This window comes from Aphelocoma coerulescens, chromosome 13 (assembly GCF_041296385.1).
Source record: "Aphelocoma coerulescens isolate FSJ_1873_10779 chromosome 13, UR_Acoe_1.0, whole genome shotgun sequence".
Classification (NCBI taxonomy): Eukaryota; Metazoa; Chordata; class Aves; order Passeriformes; family Corvidae; genus Aphelocoma; species Aphelocoma coerulescens.
In genome coordinates, this window is record NC_091027.1 from 10616680 (window position 1) to 10640486 (window position 23807).

General features: G+C 40.9%; 1 protein-coding gene across 8 annotated transcripts in view; it reads left to right on the top strand.

Annotated features, from left to right (window-relative positions):
• Positions 1-23807, top strand: part of FSTL4 (follistatin like 4) — a 217575-nt gene that overhangs the window by 184655 nt on the left and 9113 nt on the right. For all 8 annotated transcript variants that reach the window (XM_069028746.1, XM_069028753.1, XM_069028748.1 and 5 more), the window contains 6 exons: positions 4193-4313; positions 11444-11605; positions 12646-12780; positions 19516-19634; positions 22527-22676; positions 23276-23383. In XM_069028746.1, the coding sequence (XP_068884847.1) occupies positions 4193-4313; positions 11444-11605; positions 12646-12780; positions 19516-19634; positions 22527-22676; positions 23276-23383 (795 nt within the window). The remainder of the gene's footprint in view (positions 1-4192; positions 4314-11443; positions 11606-12645; positions 12781-19515; positions 19635-22526; positions 22677-23275; positions 23384-23807) is intronic.

Genomic DNA, 23807 nt, shown 5'->3' on the forward strand with positions numbered 1-23807 from the left:
GAAAAGGTGATATGAACTGCTGGAGAAGTCAATTTATCAGCTGCCACTAGTTGACCTTATCAATTATGAGAAATTATAAGCATAGCTTTCTGAATTTTTTATTAGAAGAATTATTTTATAATGAAAGTCATAAGGTAGAGGTGATGAACACCCTGCCCTTATCTGGCTGCCTTGATGCAGGGTTCATGATTCTGTGAGGTTAGATGGGTACTCCCTCTAGTTTCATCACTTCTCTTTCTTCTTCTTCGCAAGAAAATGGTGAGACACCCCATCCCTGAGCACCCACATCCATTCCAGGGACACCCCATCCCAGGAAGTGTTCAAGGCCAGGTTGGTTGGGGCTTGGAGCAACCTGGTCTGGTGAAAGGTGTCCTTGCCAATGACAGGGGGGATTGGACCATATGAGCTTACAGCTCCCTTCCAACCCAACCCTTTCTATGATTCTGTGGTAATTCACCTTCTGTGGTAAATGAGGAAAACCGTGTCTCAGAACTTGCTTTTTTTGCCTTTCTACTGATTGCGTGTTCTTCTTCATGGGATGGTACATTTAAATGACTTTTCAATTCACTGTGGGGCATTACTGGGGTCGAGTAGGGCAGTAACAGCTCCTTGGGGTGTGTAGCACTTGCTGAGCCTCCTGGACAGCCCTGAAATACTCAGTTTTAAAGCTGGGATAAAAGAATTATGTTGCATCAGTTTTATAGATATTTTTGTTCTGTTTTGACTGCTTTCATGCTCATGGTGACTTGGAGAACTGGCTTAACAAGCAAAAGCTGTATGAACTAAGTCAAAATATGTGAAAATGTTTCCTCTGCTTTTTTCCATTGTGAATTCTTCCCATTTCCTCTGCCCACTCAATCCACATCCCAGTAAACTGGAGCATGCAGCTCAGCAGCTGTCAGTGCTCACTCACACCCTGTTAGCACAGGGCAAAGGCCTGTGAGTGGCTGAGCAGCTCCTCAGAGCTCCCAAAGGCAGTGCAGCGGGGGGGAGGAGGGCGGGGGGGTAGTGGGACACATCCCAAATACACCTCACAGGTTCCAACTGCAACGCAGCACTCCTGACTGCAAGATGTGAAGTTAGAGGCTATTAAGGAATCAAAGACTCATCATTTCCTAATGCTCCAGGGCTTAGGTTTTTACAGCACTTCCAAATAAACTCTTATGAAATACACTCAGAAAGTGCTTGGGCATAAGAGTGCATCCATAGATATAAAATGTAACAGTGAAATCGTAATGTACTAACTATATCCACAGAGATACACAAGGAGAAACCATGAGCTGCAATAAACACAGAAAGTCATTAATTTGTTAGAGAATTCAGTCTACTTTTTGTAGCAACAAAAGGTTCAGTATCATACATTTAAAGACACAATCACTTTTTCCTTCCCACACCTAACACTTTTAATAATATTATAGATATATATGAATTTACTGTGTGTGCAGGTTCTAATTCAGGTTGATAATTCCCTTCTATGCTTAACAGGGTGATAGTGGTGTTAACCTAAATCATCTTTTATAACTTTCTTTAAGCATTAGAAGTCAGAAAATAGTTTCTAAAAGTCATAAACTGTTCTTTTACCAATATAAGCCCCTCTTTTCAAGAAAAACACATTTGAAAAGGAAGTGAATAATACAGTAGTGTTGCATCTGTTTGGTTGTGCAAGGGTCTTTGCTTATATTAAAACATTTGTATGCATTGGAAAAAAGCAGATCATCCTTAAAAACACAATTACAGAGCACAAACCAAGCATTCAGAATATTTTTCTGTGACATTTTAAAGGAAGCAACATACTTAAATAGAGATTATATTGTCCTGTATTTCCACAATTTATTATAAATCATTCCATTAAAGTAGCCATCCTGCTTTTATTGATCTAAACTCAATTTTAATTTCTTTTAACTTACAAAAACTAAGTCCCCTCCAGTGCAAGCATTTTCTCTATCTCATGCAAGTACCATTTGAACAGGGTTGGTGTCTTTTCTATTAGCAGTTATTCATGCATCTTTGCTTTCCATCAGGAAAGATCTAACTGACCAGAAAACAGGCAAATGCTTGAAATGGGGATTTTTGAGTAGATATTTGTAATAATGTGATGGATAACTTAACCAACTTATCCCATAGCATACATGCCTGACACCAAGGTGACAGTAATATCTGAGATGCTTTTGATTACAGATAATGGATTTCAGATCATCTATGGATTTACTCTGATTCTTTTTAATTGTTCATACATTTGCCCATTGGGGCAGCACAGCCAGCAGAACCAGGTTATGATTGTGGATATGTCTGCACCCTCTCAGGTGAAGGTCTGTGCTCTGAGAAGGGTTGCACCCCATCAGTAAACTCCATATTTCTCAGTGCTCACTTTCAATCTGCCTTAAAGCATGTCTAAAAACTAGGCAAGTTCTTAAAATTCTCTCCCCTCTGCCAATGCTGACCTGCCACTGAGAGATGAGGCATGAAGACTCTTCTTAGTGCCAGACAGAAGATTTTGGAGAAGATTCAAGAGCTGACGGAAGTAGTGCCAGATCAATCCATACTGCGAGAGATGAGCTGTTTTGTACTTCTCTTGAAGGGTGCCAGCTGGCAGTGCACGTCTGCTGCAGAATTGCAGCTTCCTTCAAAAAATGTTCAAAGTGTGGTGTCTGGAAAGGAAGATTCAAACTGCAAAGCACATGCATCCTGAAGAGGCAGGAAATGTGAGATGTAAGGAGGCCCAAAAGGTCTGGGTTTAGAAGTCAGCCCATCCAGTGTTCAAACAACTCATGCTTATAATCTCTGAGCACCTGGCAGGGGTTGGCAGCAGCAGGTGGATGTGGATGGTTCCTTATAGTGCCAGAGCTGCCATGGGTGCAGCAGGGAAGGAGCGGTGTCAGAAGCTCTGTTTGTGGGTTCCCTTCCTCCAGCACAAAGAAATCAGGACAGGAGTTCTTGACTCTGAGCCAGCAGACCAAAGTGATGTTTCTGTTCAGTCTGTCCCCCCTGGTGGGTTCTGCCATGACAGAAGAGGCAATGAGCTGTCAACTCCTCACCACACACACTGCTGCATGTCCCAGACACAAGGGTGGCAGCAAGCAGGACCTCCTGGAAGGGCTTCCCCTGCACACCCTGGGCTGTAGGCTGGCTTCTGGCTGCACACTGGAGCTTTGAAAATGAGTCCTGTGTTTTCATAAGCAGAACCACTCTCCAACATTCACCCTGTCGTACTGGGTTTGTGCCATCCTGACTCAGTTGAATTTTCCCATAATACTGCAGTGAAATTACTCAAAGAGTTCAATTTAGCATACTTGACATGTGGGGATGATTACAGAAAAAATCATTCTTTCAGCTCATGAACTGTTTTTAAATGTATCCTCCGCAGTTTGCATAGAAACACAAACACTGAAGCTGCAGAAAGTCTAAATGTTGGTGGAGTAATAAGAGAAGCTGCTTCATATAGCCATCACTGCTGTGGTTCTGTTAACTATAATCTGGTAAACAAATATTGAAATTAATAAATAAATAATGAATTGAAATAAATTCCTAAGCCAGGGTGCTTGTACAACTTATTCAAGTGCCAAAAATGTGTCTACTAACTCAATCCTTCCCATCTGTAATCAAAAATAGAAACAATGCAAGAGCAGGTCTAGGAAGATGAAGGGGATGAAGAAAGATACTTGTTAAGCAGTTGCAGATCTAAACAGGTTTGTTTGAGAAAAGGCTTTTTTGTCTTCTTCCTTGTCTTCTGCCTAGGATATTGTCTGAGATAAGTGACAAAGAACTTCAGTTCTTTCTTATCAAGTCTCAAGGCTGCAGTGCATTTTCTAAGAACCAGCACAGATAAAGGAAACCTTAACCTACCCAAACGTTAGCATTTTATACATCTGAGGTTAACAGGTAGATACTAAATTCCCCCATAAATGAAACAGCTGGAAATGGCCATCTTTTTTATGTGCAAAGAGCGCCTTGTTAGCAATGAGCACAAAAGTTCATATTCTCAGATGAGTCACTTTGCCTTACTCTTAAATTGCTGCTCATTTTCTTCCTGCATGTTGATTTATGAACTTTATAACCTACTGTTCAAAATTCAAGCTGTGTCCCCAGGATGCATTGCTATCAAAACCACTGAACAGGTAGTCTCCATTCATGTAGTGTTTAAAATATTGTTACTAAATAATAAGGCACCTTTCCTGTCTTTTGTTCCATTCAGGATTTTGGAGAAGACAATTCCCTCTACATCACCAAGGTAACAACTATTCACATGGGCAATTACACCTGTCATGCCTACGGCTATGAAGAGCTGTATCAGACCCACATCCTTCAGGTGAATGGTTAGTAAATGGCCTATATGACATTCCATGAAAACGTTTTCTAAGAAAAGTTGTGTGTTAACCTCATTCACATAGAGACGTGTAAAGTCACAGCCCAAATTATCTGTGCACGAGAGCAAATGCAGCTCGGGGTTCACTCACTCGCGCTGTCACACAGGCAGTCAAAAATAAAAGTATCAAGGGGGCATGTGTATAATTACCTGGGCTTCAGGAGGCATCCTCACTGTAAAACAAGCTGTCAGTGACATTTCCATAGAGTTAAGAGCAGTGTTTCCAAGCATCTCTTGAAGTAATTGCTACTTTCATCAACAGAAGTGTTGCCTCAATAATTTCTTCTTCCAGAAAATCATTTCTATTGCATTAAATAGCCCAGGATATTTAAATAAATATGGCAGTATTTCCAAAACCAGCTAACTCCTGGTTGTACTGAGCTTGGTTTGCTGAGGGCTATTTACACTGGCTCACTGGGTTGCAAAATGAGGGCAAATCATTTCACACAGTCCATATTCCAGCATTCTCGTTCACATCCGTCCCCTGGACCACATTTGTGCCTGGTGGAACTTCTATTCAGGTGCTCACTATCTTTCTCCTGACCTCAAACTCACTCAGTCAGATTTAGTTTAAAATTACGTTAGATTAAGTCAGCATTTCATCAAGGGACCAGCCCACAGAATATCCACCTCCCTACCAGCAACCAGCATTTTCCAACTTCAGACCCATTTTTATATGTGCTGATGATGCCCAGCAGTGTCTCCAGAACAGGGGACAGGGTCACCCATTACTAACTGTGGGTACATTCTGATGTACTCTGGTATGAAAGTATTTATTTTTAAGGAAAATTCAGTAACTTTATTACAGAGTATATGTATTATAAAGAAAATTAATATTTAGTCCTTTCTCTAGGTGTGTGCAGACCTGCACAAAGGAGAGCTTTCAGCTGGTAAGAGCTGAAAATTAACACACAAGTTAATAGTGAGAGGAAAAACAGTAAAGAGGGATATTTATACACTTTAAGAAGAGCTGTGGTTGACATGAGGCTTTGTTTTGACTGCAGCTCAGGTCTGCTGGACAGTGTAAGTGCTCCCCCCCCACTACAGCGAGTACCTGGAGGAGAGCATGAAGTATCTGGTTGATCTGAATGAAAGCTGACTTAATGTCTCTCCATAATAATTTGTCATCTTTTGAGAGAGTAAACTGTAAATCTCAGCAGTGTGGATAACTAAGTCGTGCATGCTGCAGCTGAGAAAATAGGTTTCCTTCCTCAAAGTGCTGTTTGTTTGATGAATGGCAGTCGAAAGAAAAGCCAGCTAACAACTTAATCCTATGTCTATTATGTGATGTATTATGAGGCCTGAATGGAGTTTAGTTGGCAGACAACAATGTAGACTTCATCATCACTAAGAATAGAGGGCCCAAAGGTTTTGAAACTTAACCAGAATGAGAGGAAAGCTGGATGGAGTGTGGGGAGGGGGAGATCTGTTCCACACTCACCCCTGCCACTTAGATTTAACTTGTTGTTGAAAGACCACATTTTCTTTTTAAGTGGAAGTTTCATACCATAGCTGCATGGGGGTTTTCTTACTAAAAGAAAAATGCTGTTATACAAAAACCACTATCTATGTGGGCTTTTTAATTTGCTATATAGTCACTAAATACAGAATAAAATGCCTTGCATTCTGGTATCAACTCAGGCTTGCTAGAAAACATTGCAGGGTCTAGAAATCTTTGTCTTACAGCATCTGATATTCCCATGTGAGCCATTAAGCTTTGCAAAGCTGGGTTTTTGCAGTTCTTGATGTGGCTGGCTGGCTGCCCACATCACTAAATTTCCTCTTTTTCTGCCTGTGGCACAGTTTCCCCCAGCAACTGATGCAGGGGTGACAGCCCTGATGGCAGGACAACATTGTTTGCCTTCAAATGCATTGGAGGGTTTCCCAAGGCAGAGCCCTTCACAAGGAAACCTCGGTTTTTAGTAACTGAAAGAACAAATTGAGGAATTTTTCTTGACAGGAGTAGAGAGAAGAAACTGAGCCAAACTGAACTGAGTGAAGATGCTGAGAATCTAAGTGTAGTTGATGGGCTCTGTTGAGCGCTGGGGCTTGTCTCTGTCTGTCTGTATCAAACTAAAAACTCCATCTTCAGCATGGGAGGGTTTTGTTGCTTTCCTGTGTTGGACTAAAATGGTAAGAGAATGTGACAGAACCAAATCAGCCAGAACTTGGGTGTATTTGCTTGCCTGTCTCCTCTAGGGAGGCACTGATCTACTTTCAACATCAAAAGCATGGTGGGTTTTTATTTTATGAAAATTATCAGAATTTTTCTTTTCACACCTCCCAAGTTTGTCTGTTGGGAGAGAACAGAGAAAGAAGAACCAACTGGAAGTAAACAGGTTTATCCCCAACTCTTCCCAAGCTTGCTGTGTCTGTACAAGCAGGTTCTAATTTTTAGACTGATCTTCAGTTAATTCAGTGTTTTCAAAGCTGCAGTAACTCTTCCAGCATCCTAAGATCCTTTTTTGTACCACCTGGGCCCTGTTTTACTTTTCCCACTGAGAAACAACCGTCCAGCTCTTAAAAGAATCTGATCCTACTTACATGTGCTCTCTTAATCTGCTTTTATCCAACATATTAGATGCTCTTTATTTTTTTCTTTGCCTCTTTTTAGAACATGACACTAGTTTCTTACACTGATTAGGTAATATAGAAAATAAGGAAATATAAGCTTAAATAGAAAGTTTGCAGCCCAATATTCACATTAAAAGGTTCTGAGATTTGGAGCTCTACTACCGCTCAACTGCTGAATGCTATGCAGTGTTTCCCTTTGTACCAGCTGGTTCAGGATATCCCAAATAAGATGGTTAGATCCAGATGCTTATTTTGGCAAGCAGAGGTGAGAATCCTCTTAGGCAGAAAATGTGAAGATCACCAGGTGAATGCCCTGACGTGCTGGCTCACATCTGGGCAAGAAGCATGAAGCACATGTGAAATGCAGCCTGCTTGATGTGAGAGGTTTGGTTGAGTTCATCAGTCTTAGGACTCACAGTTACTAGTAAAATTTGAGTCAGTGTATTTATACAGCTTGCCCTTAAAATTTTCTTTGGAGGAAAAGAAAGTGCTGAAAGGCAATGTTTAAACAGTTTAAGAACAAAAAGTTCATCTTGCATTCTGGTATCTTTGATCAGGAGAAGCCAAGAACAGTAGGAAAATTATGTTCTCTCCCATGCATGGATATTGCTTGGGAAATGTGTACAGCATACACTAACTGTAGAGAGGAAGCAATTTATCACTTTCAAGAGGAAAGAAGAGGTGCTGAGGATAAAGGATCTCATAAAATAGTAATCAACTATGAAAATTGATAGTTGGAAAATCAAGGGACTGCTGAGTGTAGGGCATCATTTTCTTTGGTCCTTGCACTCAGGAAAACAGCAGCATAAATCAGAATATTGTATTCCTTGAAAATAGTTTTTAAAAAGCTGTTTGATCCTCAGCCCAATTATAAGAGTCCAATAGGACAAATTTTCCAGTAAGCAAGATGTTACAAACATGGATGTTTCGTTAATGTGGCTTTTCAGGAGAAAACATAAAATGCTGCAAACTCCTTTCATATCATAAATGGAAAGAGTAAAACATCTCAAGTAAATGATTAATCTGTTAATTATTGCTACACCCTGGAGTACAGAGCTCCTACAGCAGCAATGAATGTCTTTGGGCCTTGGTGCCACCATCTGTGCTCATCGTGTGCTTTATCACCTGAGCTGTTTTATTGTAATGAATTGGTCTGCTCACAAGTGAGATGCTGTTCAGTATGCAGTAGTAGGCAATCTACCCAATCTCATGCTTGTTTCAATGCCCTTTTTTTCCTACTTTGCTTAAGATAATGGCATTTTTATATTGCCCTTGGCTGCAGACACAGTAATGGTTAGCAGTGATATATATTCACCAAGGGAAAAAGCAAAGGGTAATCCATATATCCCAAAGTCTGGAACTGAAATCTGTGCAAGTTTAATGTGCTTACCTGGAATGTATTAATTTGTAGCAAGGACAATAAAAATACATTCTGCAGTTTGCTGTTATCAGAAAGCATTTGCATGCAATAATTTACCTGTGCAGTGAATTATGTAAGACAAGGGAGAAGAAATAAAAAGTTTAAAATAGAAGGAGAAGGAAAATGATAAGAGAGCAGGAATGGAGGTGCAGCACATCTTTTTTGTAGGTGAAAACAAACAGTTTCCTTATTAATCACTCTCGAAAAGACACCTTGCAATAATTTTAAGTTAATTTTCATACAGAGCATTGATTCAGTGTCTAGGACCTGTGAGCTACCTTTGGCAGTATAAATCTATTCTGTTTTCAGCCCTGAAGGTAAAATAGGTGATTTATTCATGTGCAGACTATCCAGGTGTGAGGTAAAATCCTGAGAGATGAAAGTACAGTCTGGTGAAGAGGTGCCCTGATTCTGGGGAGCTGATGGCTGCGGCCATCCTGGGAAGCACTGACACAGGTGCCCAGATGAACAGGAAAACCTAAAGCAAACAATAATAAGGAAGTAACAACCCATAATGTTTTTGAGAGCATTAAGTAGGTGATGACTGGGATGGGCTCTGTCTCTGAGAGCTGGCAGGTGAGAAGAAGACACTTGGCTTGGAGTAAAATTGCTCTGGTGCCTTTGGCCATGTGAGATCTCTGCCAAGTCAGTTGATTTCAGCAGGATTTGAGAATCAGACCTCCTTGGATATTGTAAATCTTCTTCCTCTACATTTGTAGGAGGCACACTGTCTTTCAGCTGTGTGTCTAAATAAATCATGTAGGCTTTCAATGGAGGTCACTTACTAAATCATTTCATTCGAAAAATGTTACTAGTAGCAAGAAAATCATAGGTAAGACAAGCATTGAGTGCAGGACCTTCATAAAATTCTGTCAAAGTAGACAAAAATTACTACCTTTATCCTATCATCCCTGGAGACACTGACTCAGAGAAATTTCAATTAATTTTCTAAGGTACTGATGAAATGAGGAGCTCCTGACTCTCAGTCTTATTCTGCTGAATTGCTGGGGCACTGACTCCTAAGTAAAACAGGGATGGTTCCAACAGCTGCCAGCATCTCTGGCAGCAGGTCCCTTCCCCTGCTTGCCTTCCCCTTGATCTGGCACCTCCTGAAGTCAGGAGGAGCTGCAAACCCAACAGTAATGGGGGAAAGAGAAGATAAAATGCTCCTAAATGCTTTTATTTAGAAATTGAAAACTCAATAAAACAAACCTTGTCTTTTTGGTAACCCCCTGATTAAAAAGTTCTTGCATGATATTTCCTTCACTGCCCTACACCTTACAACACCTTTTCTTCTCAAGGAAATAGAAGACAGGGAACTAAACCCACAGGTCCAGTGCAGAGGTGCAGTTCAAAGCCATTCCTTTACTAGAAGTCCCTCTTTTTTTCCCTCTGCAGTTGGCTGTAGGCATTTTCTCTCAGATTACACTTCAACAATCTCTCGCTTTTAAAGCTATAAACCCTGAGTAGACTTGAGGGCTTTCTGTCGTGGCTGATTTCCTTCCAAGCTGACAACTCAGCCCTGGTTCACGCTTGGCAGTTGGTGCAAAAAACAAAAGTGAAATACATCTCTCTCTGGTAAGGCCCATAAAAAATAGATACAGAAAGATGGGAAATGTATGCTAGTGAATGCATTTATTTAAACTATGCCCACATGGATATATAGACATATAACAAGCTGCAAACCCAGATTTCATTTTATTCTAAAGCAATTGTTAAGACAATTTAATTTTGATAATCATGGAGCCTAATGATGCACCATATAAAAACAGAGCAGTGAGTTAGATACCTTAAGCCAGTGATTTCCAGAAGTTTATTGTTAAATCATTCAGGCTTTCTTAAAAGAAAGCCAAACACAACCCACAAATTTTCCTGTCTTTCACCAATGCCACTAACAGTTATTCATTTTTCTTGGGAAAGAAGTTGGGCTCCCCACATATCACATCCACATTGGATTCTGCCCATGGTTTTACAAAACTGTGCAGCTTTCGGCAGCTACATCATGAATCCCAAAATCTCCTAATCTGGTAGAAAAGTTGGCTGCTTCATTGTGAAATATAAATACCATCAGCCACGGTATGAGACATCCTCACATTTCCTTTTATTTTTCCCTCGAGGTGAAGAACTCTCACTGGTATCTTTCACTGATGTTGCAATATTGCAAATGTTTTTGAAAGTACATGAGTAAATTGTTAAGAAATAGTTAATGGGTGGTATTAACCAACAAGGTTTGGGCAGTGAAGGCAACATGATTGAAAATCAATTAACATCTCTGAAATTGTAATATAATTAGTAGTTCTGCCAATTGAGTGTATTAAATAGTTCAGAAGGGCCTTCGTGAAACGAGGTAAGTCATGTTTTGAAAACCTCTCAGTGAAAAGAAGTAATTGATAAACAGTTTATTTGTTCAGAATAAGAGCTAGTGAATACACAGGCTACTTCCTGATGGATATTCAGTTAAATACTGAATATTAAGTTACTTCTCATAGGCAAGAACTCAAATTCCCTCCTAGATTCAGTGAAGATTTATACTTTAATATAAACTGAAGTTTATACTTTAATTCTTAAATATGTGAGTACCCACCTTAGGTTTTAATCCAACTATTAAGTTCAGTTAATTACTCAATGAAAGCAAGAACAGTCTAAATGCAGAATTGGATCTCAAGGTTGCTCCCTGGCATTGGTATATTAGTTTACTCTTTTCTGTTACAGAATTACAGGATCACAGACTGGTTTGGGTTGGAAAGGATCTTAGACACTATCTCATTCCAATCCCCTGCCATGGTCAGGGACACCTTCCACTAGACCAGGTTGCTCCAAGCCCTGTCCAACCTGGCCTTGAACACTTGCATGGATGTGGCATCCTCACCTTCTCTCATATGCCAGTGCTTGGAAAATTACTGTTTTCTATTTTCTGCCCCCAAAGTCAAGCTGTAGAGAAATCATTCTTGTAGCTTGCACTGATAGCCAGACGGAGCTTATCTTGCTGGTTCTCAGCTCAGAGCCCCTCGTGGGACTGCAGGACAGCAGCAGCTCTCAAGCCCTGGCATGGGGGTTTCAAGTCCCCAATTCCTTGTTTCCCGCAGTGCCGCCAGTGATCCGCGTCTACCCCGAAACGCAAGCGCAGGAGCCGGGTGTGTCAGCAAGCCTGAAATGTCACGCTGAAGGCATCCCTAATCCCCGAATTACCTGGCTAAAGAACGGCATTGATATCATGCCAAAACTATCCAAACAACTGTTGCTCCTAGGTAAGAACAGAATTTTGATTAATTGAAGTATTGTAGATGGGGATTAAGGAGGATTATTTTGCACTTTAAACCAGAAGTTCTTGTACTTTGCTAAGCCACAGTTGTTGGAAATCATGTTATAAAACCCCCTTTTTTCCCTTTTATCTCTTTCTCCTGTGAATTTCCCAGGAAATGCACTATTGATTGATGTAAGTGGTAATGGCATTCTGTTCAAAGACAGCCTGCCTGTTTCTTCACTGCCTTGCTTCTTGTGTACGGCACAGCAGAAAAGAAATGCATCAGATTATTTGAAGAGAAATTTATTAAATTATTTGTTCAGGTCTAAGCCCACACTGGATGCAAGTCAGCTGAGAATCAGTCTCCCACTCAGCCCTGCTGAAGGAATCGGGCTCTTAATTCCTCTCGGTCTGTGTTCAAATGAGGGTGCAACAGGCACAGCAAAAGGCAAAAGTATTTATTTGCAGTTTTCTGTGTAAAAATATTAACCCCATCCTCAACACATGCCCCAGTCTGGCTTTGGTGGATTGTAGCCCTCAGCCTATGTTGGTAGCACAGATATCCCCGCATGTCACATCCGATATCTCAATATGTTCCAAAGGTTTTAGGCAGTGGTCTCACTGCAGAAAGCAAAACAGTAGGAAGAACTGTAGAGAGACCCCTTTAAACTGAAGGTTTTGGTGATCTGATGGAAAACAGTTTGCAAAATTGAAATTAATTTTTCTTCACTAAAGCCAAAGTGTTTTTCTAACAAGAATAAGAAATAAATGAAATGTAATTTATTGTTTGACGTGGGATTGTTCTTTGTTCTCTTCTGGTTCTCTTCTCTTCACATGTCAAAGTGTGTACGTGCTGATGGAAAGGACCAGACATCAGCTCCCATGAGACTCCCCAAAAACCTCTAGTTAAATAGGGGGAAACACAGTGGGGTGGAACCACCCAGTTGAGCCATCACTGGGCAGCTATGGCACCAGAAGACAACTAAGGCAGGGAAAGCAATTAGCAGCAGTGAGGAGCACTGTTCATGATTGTCTCTCTTACAGCAAACGGAAGTGAACTTCATATCAGTAGTGTTCGGTATGAAGACACTGGTGCCTACACCTGCATTGCTAAAAATGAGGTGGGAGTGGATGAGGACATATCTTCCCTTTTCATCGAAGATTCAGCAAGAAAGACCCGTAAGCTCAATTTTCCATCTATCTGTTTTTTTAAATAGTGTTTGAATGTAATGATATACATGTAATTTGATAGTTCAGGCTATTGCATGCAGTCAGTTGGAACCTACATAAGGTCATGACAGTTCAGACTGCACTTTGATCAGAAGATTGGACACTTTTGGGTAGGAATCATGCAGACAAGGTAAAATCTTGTCCAGGAAGATGGTGCCTTTCATGTGCCAGAAGTATACCAGGTGTGTGATGGGTAACAGCGTTATTAGAGTAACAAATTGGCAATAGTTTCAGATATCAGGGAATCCAAAATGTAATATTTTGTCGAATTCTATAAATCTCATTGATTTCTGTGCAAGACTTCTCTTGAAGACAGTTACCAGTCAAAGTTCTCGAATATTTAGATGTCTGAAAAATGTTGTGATCAAACTATTTATTTTACCTGGTTTTGCATCACTGACTGGCAAAAGAGGTTTCCCTCAGTGTGAAATTATCTTCCACCTGGAAGACAAATACTCTCCCAGCTACTCTTCCCACATCTCCTATAGGGTGCAGCTGTGTTATCTTGACCACACTGACCCCAAAACACAATTGCTGAAGGAGGTGATCAGTTGCCCCGGTAGAAAAGTTCCCAGAGGCCCGATCCTTCCTAGTTCTGCCATCTTAACTGCTTGGGAGATTGCCTGGGTTTATTGGTGATGCTAAAATCTAGGTGCAAATGGGATTTTTGCTGCTTTTCTGGCTGCAAATATAGAGCAAGAATTGGTAGCAAAGTTACCCATAAATATGGGCTCTCGAGGAGAATCTTTGGAAAATATATTCTATTTCTCATTAACTAGATTTATACACTCTTGTTAATATTGGTCGTTTTCCCTTGAATACTTGAGCAAGGGAAATTGCAGTATGTTGAGAAATAGTTGGATCTATCTGGAACAGAAATTCAAATGCAGGTGTACTTTCAGAGCTTATGTGAATCCTGAAAGAGAATGCAGTTGCATGAAGTTCCAAGAAAAAACGCAGCCAAGGGTGTAGCTGCTGTAGCTGCCAGTCTCAGGCTTCTTCTGAAAGATGTCGGTGGACCTGGCAGTGCTGGGTTAATGGTTGGACTTAATGATCTTAGAGCGTTTTTCCAACCTTAATGATTCCATAATTCCATGTTGTGTTTCCTCATTGAACCTGCACAGAAAATCACAGGCTGTACCATACCTCCAGCTGCATTTGAAGGTAACAGCTTCTCTTTAGTAGGTCACTGATGTTTGAACAGCTGCCTTCATTTCAGGAAGGATTTTTCCCATGTCAAAGTTTCTGAATTGTCTCTAGAAGGAGCAAATGTGTTTAGAACTCTCTGTCTTTCCTGGTATTTTATTTGAATGAATGTTACAAAATTTTTACCAATTAAACAGTTCATGTAAACATGAGTATTTATTCAGTTACTTGCTACAATGAAAGTTTTGACATTGTTTTGTTTTTTTTTTTTCTTTTCCTGATTATTTTCTGGCTTTCCCAATATTCTGATGCTGCAGTTGCAAACATACTGTGGCGAGAGGAAGGTACTGCAGTAAAGTTCTTTTGTCGTAGTGATAATGTGCTTGTCTGCTTTAATAATTCTGTGATGGGCCATTCTCCACTGACTTGCCACTAACCCTATCAACTTTCACAGTTACCAGATTAAGTACAGACCAGACATTTAAAAGCTAAATTATTCAAATTAGAGATGTCACTCTTGTACCTATAACTTCTTGCATTTTCCCACTATGAAATAATAGATTACCATAAAATATATAAAAATATGAATTTTTATATACTGCCAGAAGTGTGATCAGCCTGAGATTCTCAAGCTGCATTAGCAATCACACAAGTGTCAGAAGTGCTCCCAAATTACCATAATTGAACAAGTAAGGCATAAATTCAATATACTGCATTTTATGCAAGCAATTCAAGCTCTTCTTCTTCAGTAGCATGTATTGATGTTTTCTAGGTGAGCAACAGAAATTTTGTTCTTGAATGTTAGGCAAAACAGAAATCTAAACCACAACAGGTTTTCTTCCCTCTATCTTTTGAATCAATACAGGGTAAAGGTTACCCAGTTTCTCCTTGTTTTAATTGGCAGTTAAGATCTCTAGTTTGATCAAACTTACAGTGTGCCCTCCACAGGGTCAACAGCTGTGTATCTTGGAAGCCAAAGTAGGAAAAACCCCATCCTGAGCATCTAATTGACTCAAAGATATTATGGAGGCACTTGAATGAAAAATCACCTGATTTTGTACATGCTTGTGCTGTCATAATTTCCAAAACACCCAGTAAGAAGCATCATGCAACAGCCCCAGGGGCTCTCACACAGGTTGTCCATCTGCCTCTGTAGGTGTGGAGCCCAGGTGTGTGGAGGGGATCCTGTGACACTGGGCTCCTGGAGGGCTGTGAGCAGGACATCCACTCACTGGAGGAAAGTTCTGGGGTTGAAACCCAGGTGTAAAACAGTTCTTGTGTCTGCCAGCTGCATATGAGGCAGCTGAGACCTTGGTGTCCTTCCAGCTGTGTGGGAAAATTTGCTGTGCAGTGAAAAATTGTTCTCGGCTGCATCCCCCTGCCCCCTGCAAACACCCGAACTCCCTCACGCTGCTTGTCCAAGAAGGGCTTCAGGCTCATTCTGCTTTTGGAGGGTGCAAAAGGCCCTTTTGTAAGTAGTGCCTCCAGGTACCCAAAACAATAGCTGGGCTTCCTGCCCTCAGCATGAAGCTTTCTGGGTAGCTTGGTCTTGGCGCAAAGGATTTCAGGGGCAGAAGGAAGGTGCCAGGGTGTGGTGACCAAAGCAGCCTGGTCCAGGTGTGCAAACACCTGGTGCACGCTGTCGGTGCTGCTGTTGGCCACAGACACATACAGCAAATACACTAGTTTATTTCTAAGGTCCCTTCCAACCCAAGCCAAATGCAGCTCGCTGGAGGTCAGAGAGGTGGCACAGTCACCTAGGATAGCTCTCCAGCACTTCTTCCCAAATACCCCACCTGCAGGTGTCTGGTGCAGGGCTGTGAGGAGTCTTCACTGCTGACATTCCCGTAAATGGCCTTATTGGCACTAAGAATTGCTGTTTCTGCTTGGAAATGAAATCTCTAATGCATCTCTCATCAGTCCAGCATCACCTGCACGGTGCTCCATGGCTGTTTATATACAGTGTCCCTTATGCTCCTTTTTAAAGAAAGCAGTTGGATAATCCTACCAGATGTATAAGTAGAGTAATATTTAAAGAACAGCTGAGAAGTTGGTTGCAGAAAGTCTTCTTATAATTTTGCTAAATAAATGGACTTACTGCTTATCAACCTTGCACATTTTAAATAAAAGTATGAGCAATGTTGAGGTAAAACATGGCCAGTAAAACAGATTTGCTGTTGATGTTCCTAAACAATTCAGTATCTGTAGATCAGGTTTATTACCCTGCTTTTCTTGTTCTGTAGTATTTCATGGGCACATTCATTCTAGAACATACTTCAGCATGTGAAATCTTGGCACAGAGAAAGCTGGAAGACAGGAATGGTATTTTTGGTTTTACATTTTAATGTATTCTTTCAACTCCTTACTATGTGCAAGTAGCAATATTAACAAATGCATTGGTAGATTTGAGCTCCTCTAATGATCACAACCTCATCCCCCCAAGGTTTGGAGTAATTAAAACCTTGGGGAAATACCTAAACAAAATATGGTGCAGAAAAAACTTTTGCTGCAGGTCAAACTTTTAACATAAGTATTTGGTTATTTTAAAAGTCAGTCTGTCAGTTTGTTCTCAAAACCTTTCAGACCACGCACAAGCAAATGAGTGCACATAGGGCAACCAGCCAGTTAAACCTGGGGCTGGAAGCATGTGCAGTATTTACTTAATGTACAAATAGTTTTTAATTTTGTCCAGAGAAAACCACGAGTCGCCCAAATGTAAAGCAGAGATTTGTTTTCATGCCAGTGTTCATTTCTGTAGCGAGCACTGCTTGCGTAATACCTGGAGAAAAAGAGCATTTTATGCCAGCAGGCAATCAGCAGTTATGTGAATGTATGGACTTAAAAAGCTGAAAGCCTTTTCAATACCAAATTTAATTTCTAAAATACTTCCAAGTATTTAGATTAAGTTGAGGAAAATTATTTAATTATCAGATCAGAAGAGAGTATTCCATGGTGAAAAATTTGCCCTTTGATCTCAAAGGAGGGATGTATAGATGTGCACTGATGGAGACACTGTATTTTTCAAATAAGCTCTTGTTGATATCAGGTGTCCTCCTGAAGTTTTTTTTGTTAGAGCTAACTTATCTGGAGTGGATCAAATAAGAACTGGTATGTTTAGGAAACCCTCATTCTTAATTTTTTTTTTTTTTTAATATTAGGGGGTTTTGCTATACAGATGAGGTATGTTGCCTTTCATAATGCCTTTAGTTTTTGAACTAGTTGTGTCATCTAACCTGAAATGTGCTCAATTCAAAAGAAAAAGAATAAACCTCCTGATTCTCCTCATTAGTCCCCCAGTTCCCAATTTAATACCTGCCTCACTACTGTAAAAAACAAAATACCCCATTGCCCACCTCTGTACTGAAATAATTCCCAATTCCCAGCACTAAGTAGGTGCAGCAGTATAATCAAAAATTGAGTCTCTTTTACTGATGTCCATGAGATTGTTTAGGATGTACCCCAACCAAGAATTGGCAAATGTTTCATAAGTCACAATAAAACACCTAGCTTGTCTAGTAAAAAACCTGCTTGGTCTAAATATCAGTGTGAAGATCAATCTCTGGGAAAAAAAGGTGGTTTAATTTAAATTGATAAGCTTTTTTTTAAAAAGAGAGTACCTGAATGCTCTCAGTAATTTGTAGTATATTTTAATCAGTCTGCAGAAAAACTTGGACTCATTTTACTGCAAGATAAGTAATGAAACTTGCCAAGTCTCTGACTCTAAACCTGCTGGGGTAAAAATTTTAATCAAAGTATATTTGTGGGTAATTAAGGTCTTACTTCTTAAATACACCCTCATTGTAATAGGATCATCAGACAAAATCACGCTACTCTTGTGCATGAAAATAATAAGTACCTTCACAGTAGTCATAATTGATTGCCTGCCTGTTTTCACTTCTTAGGATTAAAATCCTTTACCCATGGAATATGTGCACTCATTCCAGGCCAGGGTCAAATTCTGCCCTCTGACGTGTTCACTCAAATCCCACTAAAGCAGGTGGGAGTTGTGTGGATGCTGGGAGCACAGGTTTTGGTCCAAAGTGCCTGAATGAAATGTTTTACCAATATACTTGGGGAAAAAATTACCCTTAGTCCATGAAATAACTCTTGATGGAGCTTTGTTAGCTTTTTTCCTACATGCATGATCCTGCTCTGTGGCATCACATTTGAGGATCACAGTTCTTGTACCCACTTGATGCCCTAACTGGGGGATTTCTGTGCTATAGTTTAGAGACTCAATTTGAACCTTGTCAGTACAGCAAACACCACATGCTGACACATTATACTCTGAAGCTACTTACTTGGCATCAAAAGAAGGGGGCTTAGCACCAAAAAAACCCTTCTAGCCTTACTAAATACAACACGTTTTACAAATTTTCAAAAAATGCATTTGTCCAAATTATCCATATTTTTACTGTCGAGTATCCTGTGATGATTTAGATCTCAATCCTGCAAACAGTTAAGAAATGTGAGAAACTCTATCTCTGTGAGCAGCATTTAGAGGTGCCACCACAGGACCAGCAAAGGGTATTTTTAACACTGAACACTGTTCACAGCCATAGGATGGGGACTTTATTTCTCCATGGGAAAATGGAATTAATTAGAAGATACAAATTATAGTATCACCATATTGTTGGCAGATAAAGTACACTATCAACACTACTGGGGGTGACAGTGGTCATTGCAAACATTTACTGGTGGTGGTATGAAAAAATAGAATGAATGGATCTTTGAAACATAAAAAAGATGAAAAAAGTTTGAAAAGATCCTGAATATTTCTTAAAGATCTTGTCACTGCTATTCCATGTAGCATGACAGAAGTGATAAAATATAATCTCCTAAAGGCAAAGCAGTGACAATCAGCCAGTTTTCCAAATCTCTTGAAATGCCCCAGTTGGATAAATGAGGGCCAATGCGATGCTGAACTACTCCACATTTGTGAATTACAGTTTGCAAGATTTCAAAAATGTATTTATTTTGGTGGCTGTAGTTAGTTCTTTCAGATAGTTTAAGAAAACAGAGGAATCTATATATTTTCATTCATGGAAACAGATGCTAAACACCTCTATTTAACATCACAGTTACCAGCGGTCAAGTTGCCTGTGACAGGATGACCTTCACTTTAACTAAAGCTTTTCTTTCAGTTCTCAAATTATTGTCAAGCTGTTTTTAATGAACTCATAGGAAAAAAACAAATTCATAATCTGAGGAGGGGTAGCAGTGCAACAGAGGAGCTGCTTGGGATCAAATCCTGCTTTGGTACCTATTTACAAGACCCAGCCATAGTTATTTGGGTACAACCACCGCCACCAAGGCAATGCATTTTTGAATGTGTCTGTACCTCTTCACTCCTTGAAGCCCTTGTTGTGACATAAAATTTGATTTTGTGAATGCTCCAACTGCATCCAAATGACCAACTTTTATGTAAGGCAGATTTTGTTTGTTGGGAGAGGAGGATGCGTTCTTAAAAGAAGTCCTAACAGCTAGGGATACATACCAAAAAAAAATACAACTCCTTCTTCTCTATCCCTCTTTAAGGCCTGAGTGTTGGGAATATGTTCTATGTCTTTTCTGATGATGGGATCACAGTCCTTCAGCCAAACGAATGTGAAATCCGGAGACATATGAGGCCTGAAGAGAGGATTTTCACAAGTTATGTAAGTCCTAAACCCAGCAGCTACAGCTGACAGCTGGGAAACTTTCTCTTAATCTCTTCAAAGGTTGTTATTGCTAAAGGACCCGTTTGCCACAGGGGTGTTGGAGCTTGGTGGGCTTCATGCAGCATCCCTGAGGTATAGCATCTTCTCTTGAAAATCAAGGGATCCACATAACTTCTAAGGCTGACTTAGAAATGGAGGATTTACTGACACACTGAAGAGAATTTGGCTAGTTATCACATGAGTAAAGACTTTCATTTGTCCTGTTTGATCTGTTTACTTATCCATGCCCCAAATTTGTAACTGGGCTTTAGGGAAGGTACAAAAGTCAATAGCACAGAGATGTGCGCATCATTCACTGGTGCTCCTTTTACTGATGGCTCCATAGGCAAAGAAGTGAGCTACTTTGGGCTACTTTCTGCTCTTTGGAAGTAGTTTGCCATGTTAAACTGCAGCAGGGAGGCAAAAAAGAATGCCCAGAAAATGGTTGTGCCATGGAGGTCCTCTGCATCTTCTGCCACTGAAAGAGAGACTGCACTGTGTGTTTGCTGTTGGCACTTTTCTGTCAGCACTAAGTTTACCTAACCCTTGCTTTAGGAAATCACTAGGAAAATTTTTTCAGGTGTCAGGAATGTCAAGCACTGGCTCATAGGCAGTGGAGCTCAACATGGCCAGTAGGATAACATGTGCCTGGAGGCTCTGTGAGGTCAATGTTCTCAGTGACTTGTGTTACGTACTCCTCCACAGGAACATACATCAGGTATATCTTCATGAAACTGTCAGTTCTAGAAAAACACAGGTGCTGAAAAACATCCAAAAATGGTTTTTTAGTCACTCCTTTACTTAGTTTCTAATTTTTAAAAGGGAAAGTTGAGAACGTGGCTCAAGAATGTGGCTCTTCTGAAGAAAAGGGCTCAGCCTTGATTTCAGTTTTGGGAGGAATCAAAGGGGAGAATCACTCTCACAACCCCTGCAGGTTGGATCAAGCTCTGCTGCTATGGGTCAAGATCATCTTACACATCTGTAGTAAATATTTTCTAAATCTTGGTAAATTCATGGTTGATACTGATTATTTTTTTTCCACTAGATTTTAATATACCTTAGAAGAAGTCCAGACTGATGCTCACCCCAAGGCTAGTCCTTAACATGGACTTAATATTATTAAGCCGCACCCAATCTGTTGCTTTACAAAGACAGAAATCCTGTGTTTCTTTTCCAAAGAACTGTAAATATTGAAGAGGTGGTTCTGGAAAAACAGATTGAAAAGAACAAAAGAGAGAAGGCACTTAAGGAAATAATGCCAGCACATTGGTGCGCATAAGAGGGATTTTTAACATCACTTGGCTGCTCTTCAGAGACACCTCTGAGGGATTCCTACAGATCTCATAGGGCCCTTCCCTTGGTCCAGGGAGGATTGACATTTATTTCCTCCCTTTTCCCTTTTACTGTCTTGAGTGTTTGCTACATAGACAGTGACACAAGCCCAACTTTAGGAATGGATCTACAAAAAAGGTTTCTTCATTTGCTCTTAGAGGGCACAAAAGCAGGTGGAGCTGCTGCAGCTGAGGCCTGTAGCAGAAAGACTGGTGACCTTTCCCTGCTCCCCTTGGTTTGGGTGGATGCTGTGTTGTGAAAGCTGAGGATGAGGAGGGCAGAGTGGAGGCTGGCAGGTGCCTGGCCGCATGAATGGCTGCTGGAAGCCCAAGCCTGAGCTTTTGTATCATCTTCTAGCTTGTTGTAGCATAGATTCCCAGCCTGGCCAGAGGGACAGAAAAGAAAATGCAACCAAGTTATTGAGTCTTGTATCTTCAACCCTTACTCATGGTCTCCACCAAGACACTCAGCCAGCAGAGCTGTTCTGCTTAGAGGTGATAGCTTTTTATCCATAATTGTTGCACATGGTGTGGGTCCCTTCCAGTTCAGGATATTCTGTTCTATTCTATTCTATTCTATTCTATTCTATTCTATTCCTCCAATACAGACACAGTGTTGACACCGCTTTTTGTTGTACCTCCTCTTTCCCTGAGCAAGCTCTGATGCAGCTCCAATCACATTTCCCTTAAGGAGGTTGGGCCATTATTTAAAATTAACTAACAGAAGATCTAAAATCAGCAGTTCTGCTCACTGAAATATATATGTGTTCATTCTCGGTTTACCCCATTTCCTCCCCACAGCCTGGTCCCCACAAATGCTCTTTCAAATAAAGCATCTCGACAGAAGGAAGATTGATGAGGAGTAGCCAACATGCAGAGAGTTGTTGGTGAGACCACAAGGGACTCTTCAAACTCAGGGTAGCTGTACCAGTTCTGCACAGGACTCAGTGAGTGGAGTATCAGAGACAAAATATGGCATCAGGCAGCTGTGAACAGAATTTGGCCCAAAGCAGCAGAACTTGCTTCCTTTTGAACAGGGGAAGTTTCTGTAGCTGTAGGATCGTGCTTGTTTTGCTTCTGTTTGCTTGAGCATAGGTGTTTTAGAGCATGCTCTCCTGCACAGAAAATGAAGACTTTATGAAAAATATAAAGCAGTGAGTCAATTAATGTAAATCACTCTTTTTTCAAGGCATAGAGTGTTGCTAATAAATGCTGACAGCACTGCAAGTCTTGATGAACCACAGCATGCTTCAAAAGATCAATCCATAGGCTCTGTGGTTATTTAAATTCAATATAAGTTTGCAGGAGGTCCAGCTGCTTAATGTCATTGCATAGAGCCAGGCTGAAGTGTGGTACCTGATAAATGAATTATTTCATGTTTTCCAGGAAAGAAAGGGGAGAAATATCATCCTAATGGAATCCCCAGGGATTTTTTCCTGCGGTTTTCAAGGCTAAGCTTCTTGCTGCTCCAGGCCCTGAAATTGTAAAAAATTAAACCTTTTCTTTTTTAACCCCTCAGGAGGAGATCTGTCCTAGAGTGGAAGGTGAAGACACTCAGTCCTGCCTCTGGGCTTCAGCAGTCAATGTCAGAGACAAGTACATTTATGTGACACAGCCAAAGCAGAACAGAGTAATGATAATTGATATCCAGACTCAGAAAGCCATACAGGTACTTACAAGTGAACACATTATTCACTGATGGCAGAAGACTTGATATAGGACAAAAAAAACAGATCTTTGCCCGGTGGATCTGCTGGGCAAAGATCTGCTGATCACTAAAGAGCTCGGCCTGTGTTGCTTTCGCCAGTAGGGTCACATGGGGTTCACTGTTCTGTAACCTCATTGGCAGGAAAAGAGGTTCTGTAACCTCTCCTCTATGGGTGGGAGATCACAGTCTCAAGGCTGCATCTGCAGCCGAGCTTACAGTGAGTCTGGTAAAATAGCATTGGGATGAATTCTTGGCTTAGCTACCTGACCTGGGTTATAAGCAGGTTGGAAAGAATGAGCTGGTGTGGGTACAATTCAGACAGAAATTGGCCCTTGATATACTGGCTATAAGTAACAGTATAAGATGGAGTGATGTCTACACAGAAAGTGGCACCAAACAGCCAAATTTTTCAACTGCTGCTGGTCCCCCACTTGATTTGAAGGCAAAGCTGCACAAGGAACATAATAGTGGTGCATGGGACTGCCTGCAGTGAGCTGATGTAGTATTTGTCATGTGCATTTGGGTCACTGTGTAAATAACTCTCTCCGGGTTTTTTTAAGTCCTTGGATGTGGACCCATTACCAACCAAATTACATTATGACAAGTCCCACGACCAAGTGTGGGTGCTCAGCTGGGGGGACATGAGGCAATCATCACCCACACTGCAGGTAAGTCCTTACACTCTGGAGCCTTTGCTCTTCCTGGGCTCAGCATCACTGGTTACAGACTGGTGGCTGGTGGGTCGCAGGTATTTAACAGCATTTAATGGTCTGGATATAAAGCTGCTGTTTCATTTGCATATCCAGTGTGTTTTATTCATCCCTCCTCTGTCCATCCTCACATATTTTTCCTGCTGTTTAATTTGTTTTTGAGCAATGACTGTGCCGCAGGCTGACAGCAGGGCTGCTTTGTGCCAAGGTCTGTTTTGTTTTAAGACTGGTGACAGAGCCAAGTGCCATAAAGTTGTACAGCAAGGGCTGGCAGCTGGCTGTGAGCAGGACAAGCCTGCTGTGCTCTACAGTACTGGTAAGGCACCTCGAATCCTGGGTTCAGCCCTCACTACGAGACGGACATTGAGGTGCTGGAATGTGT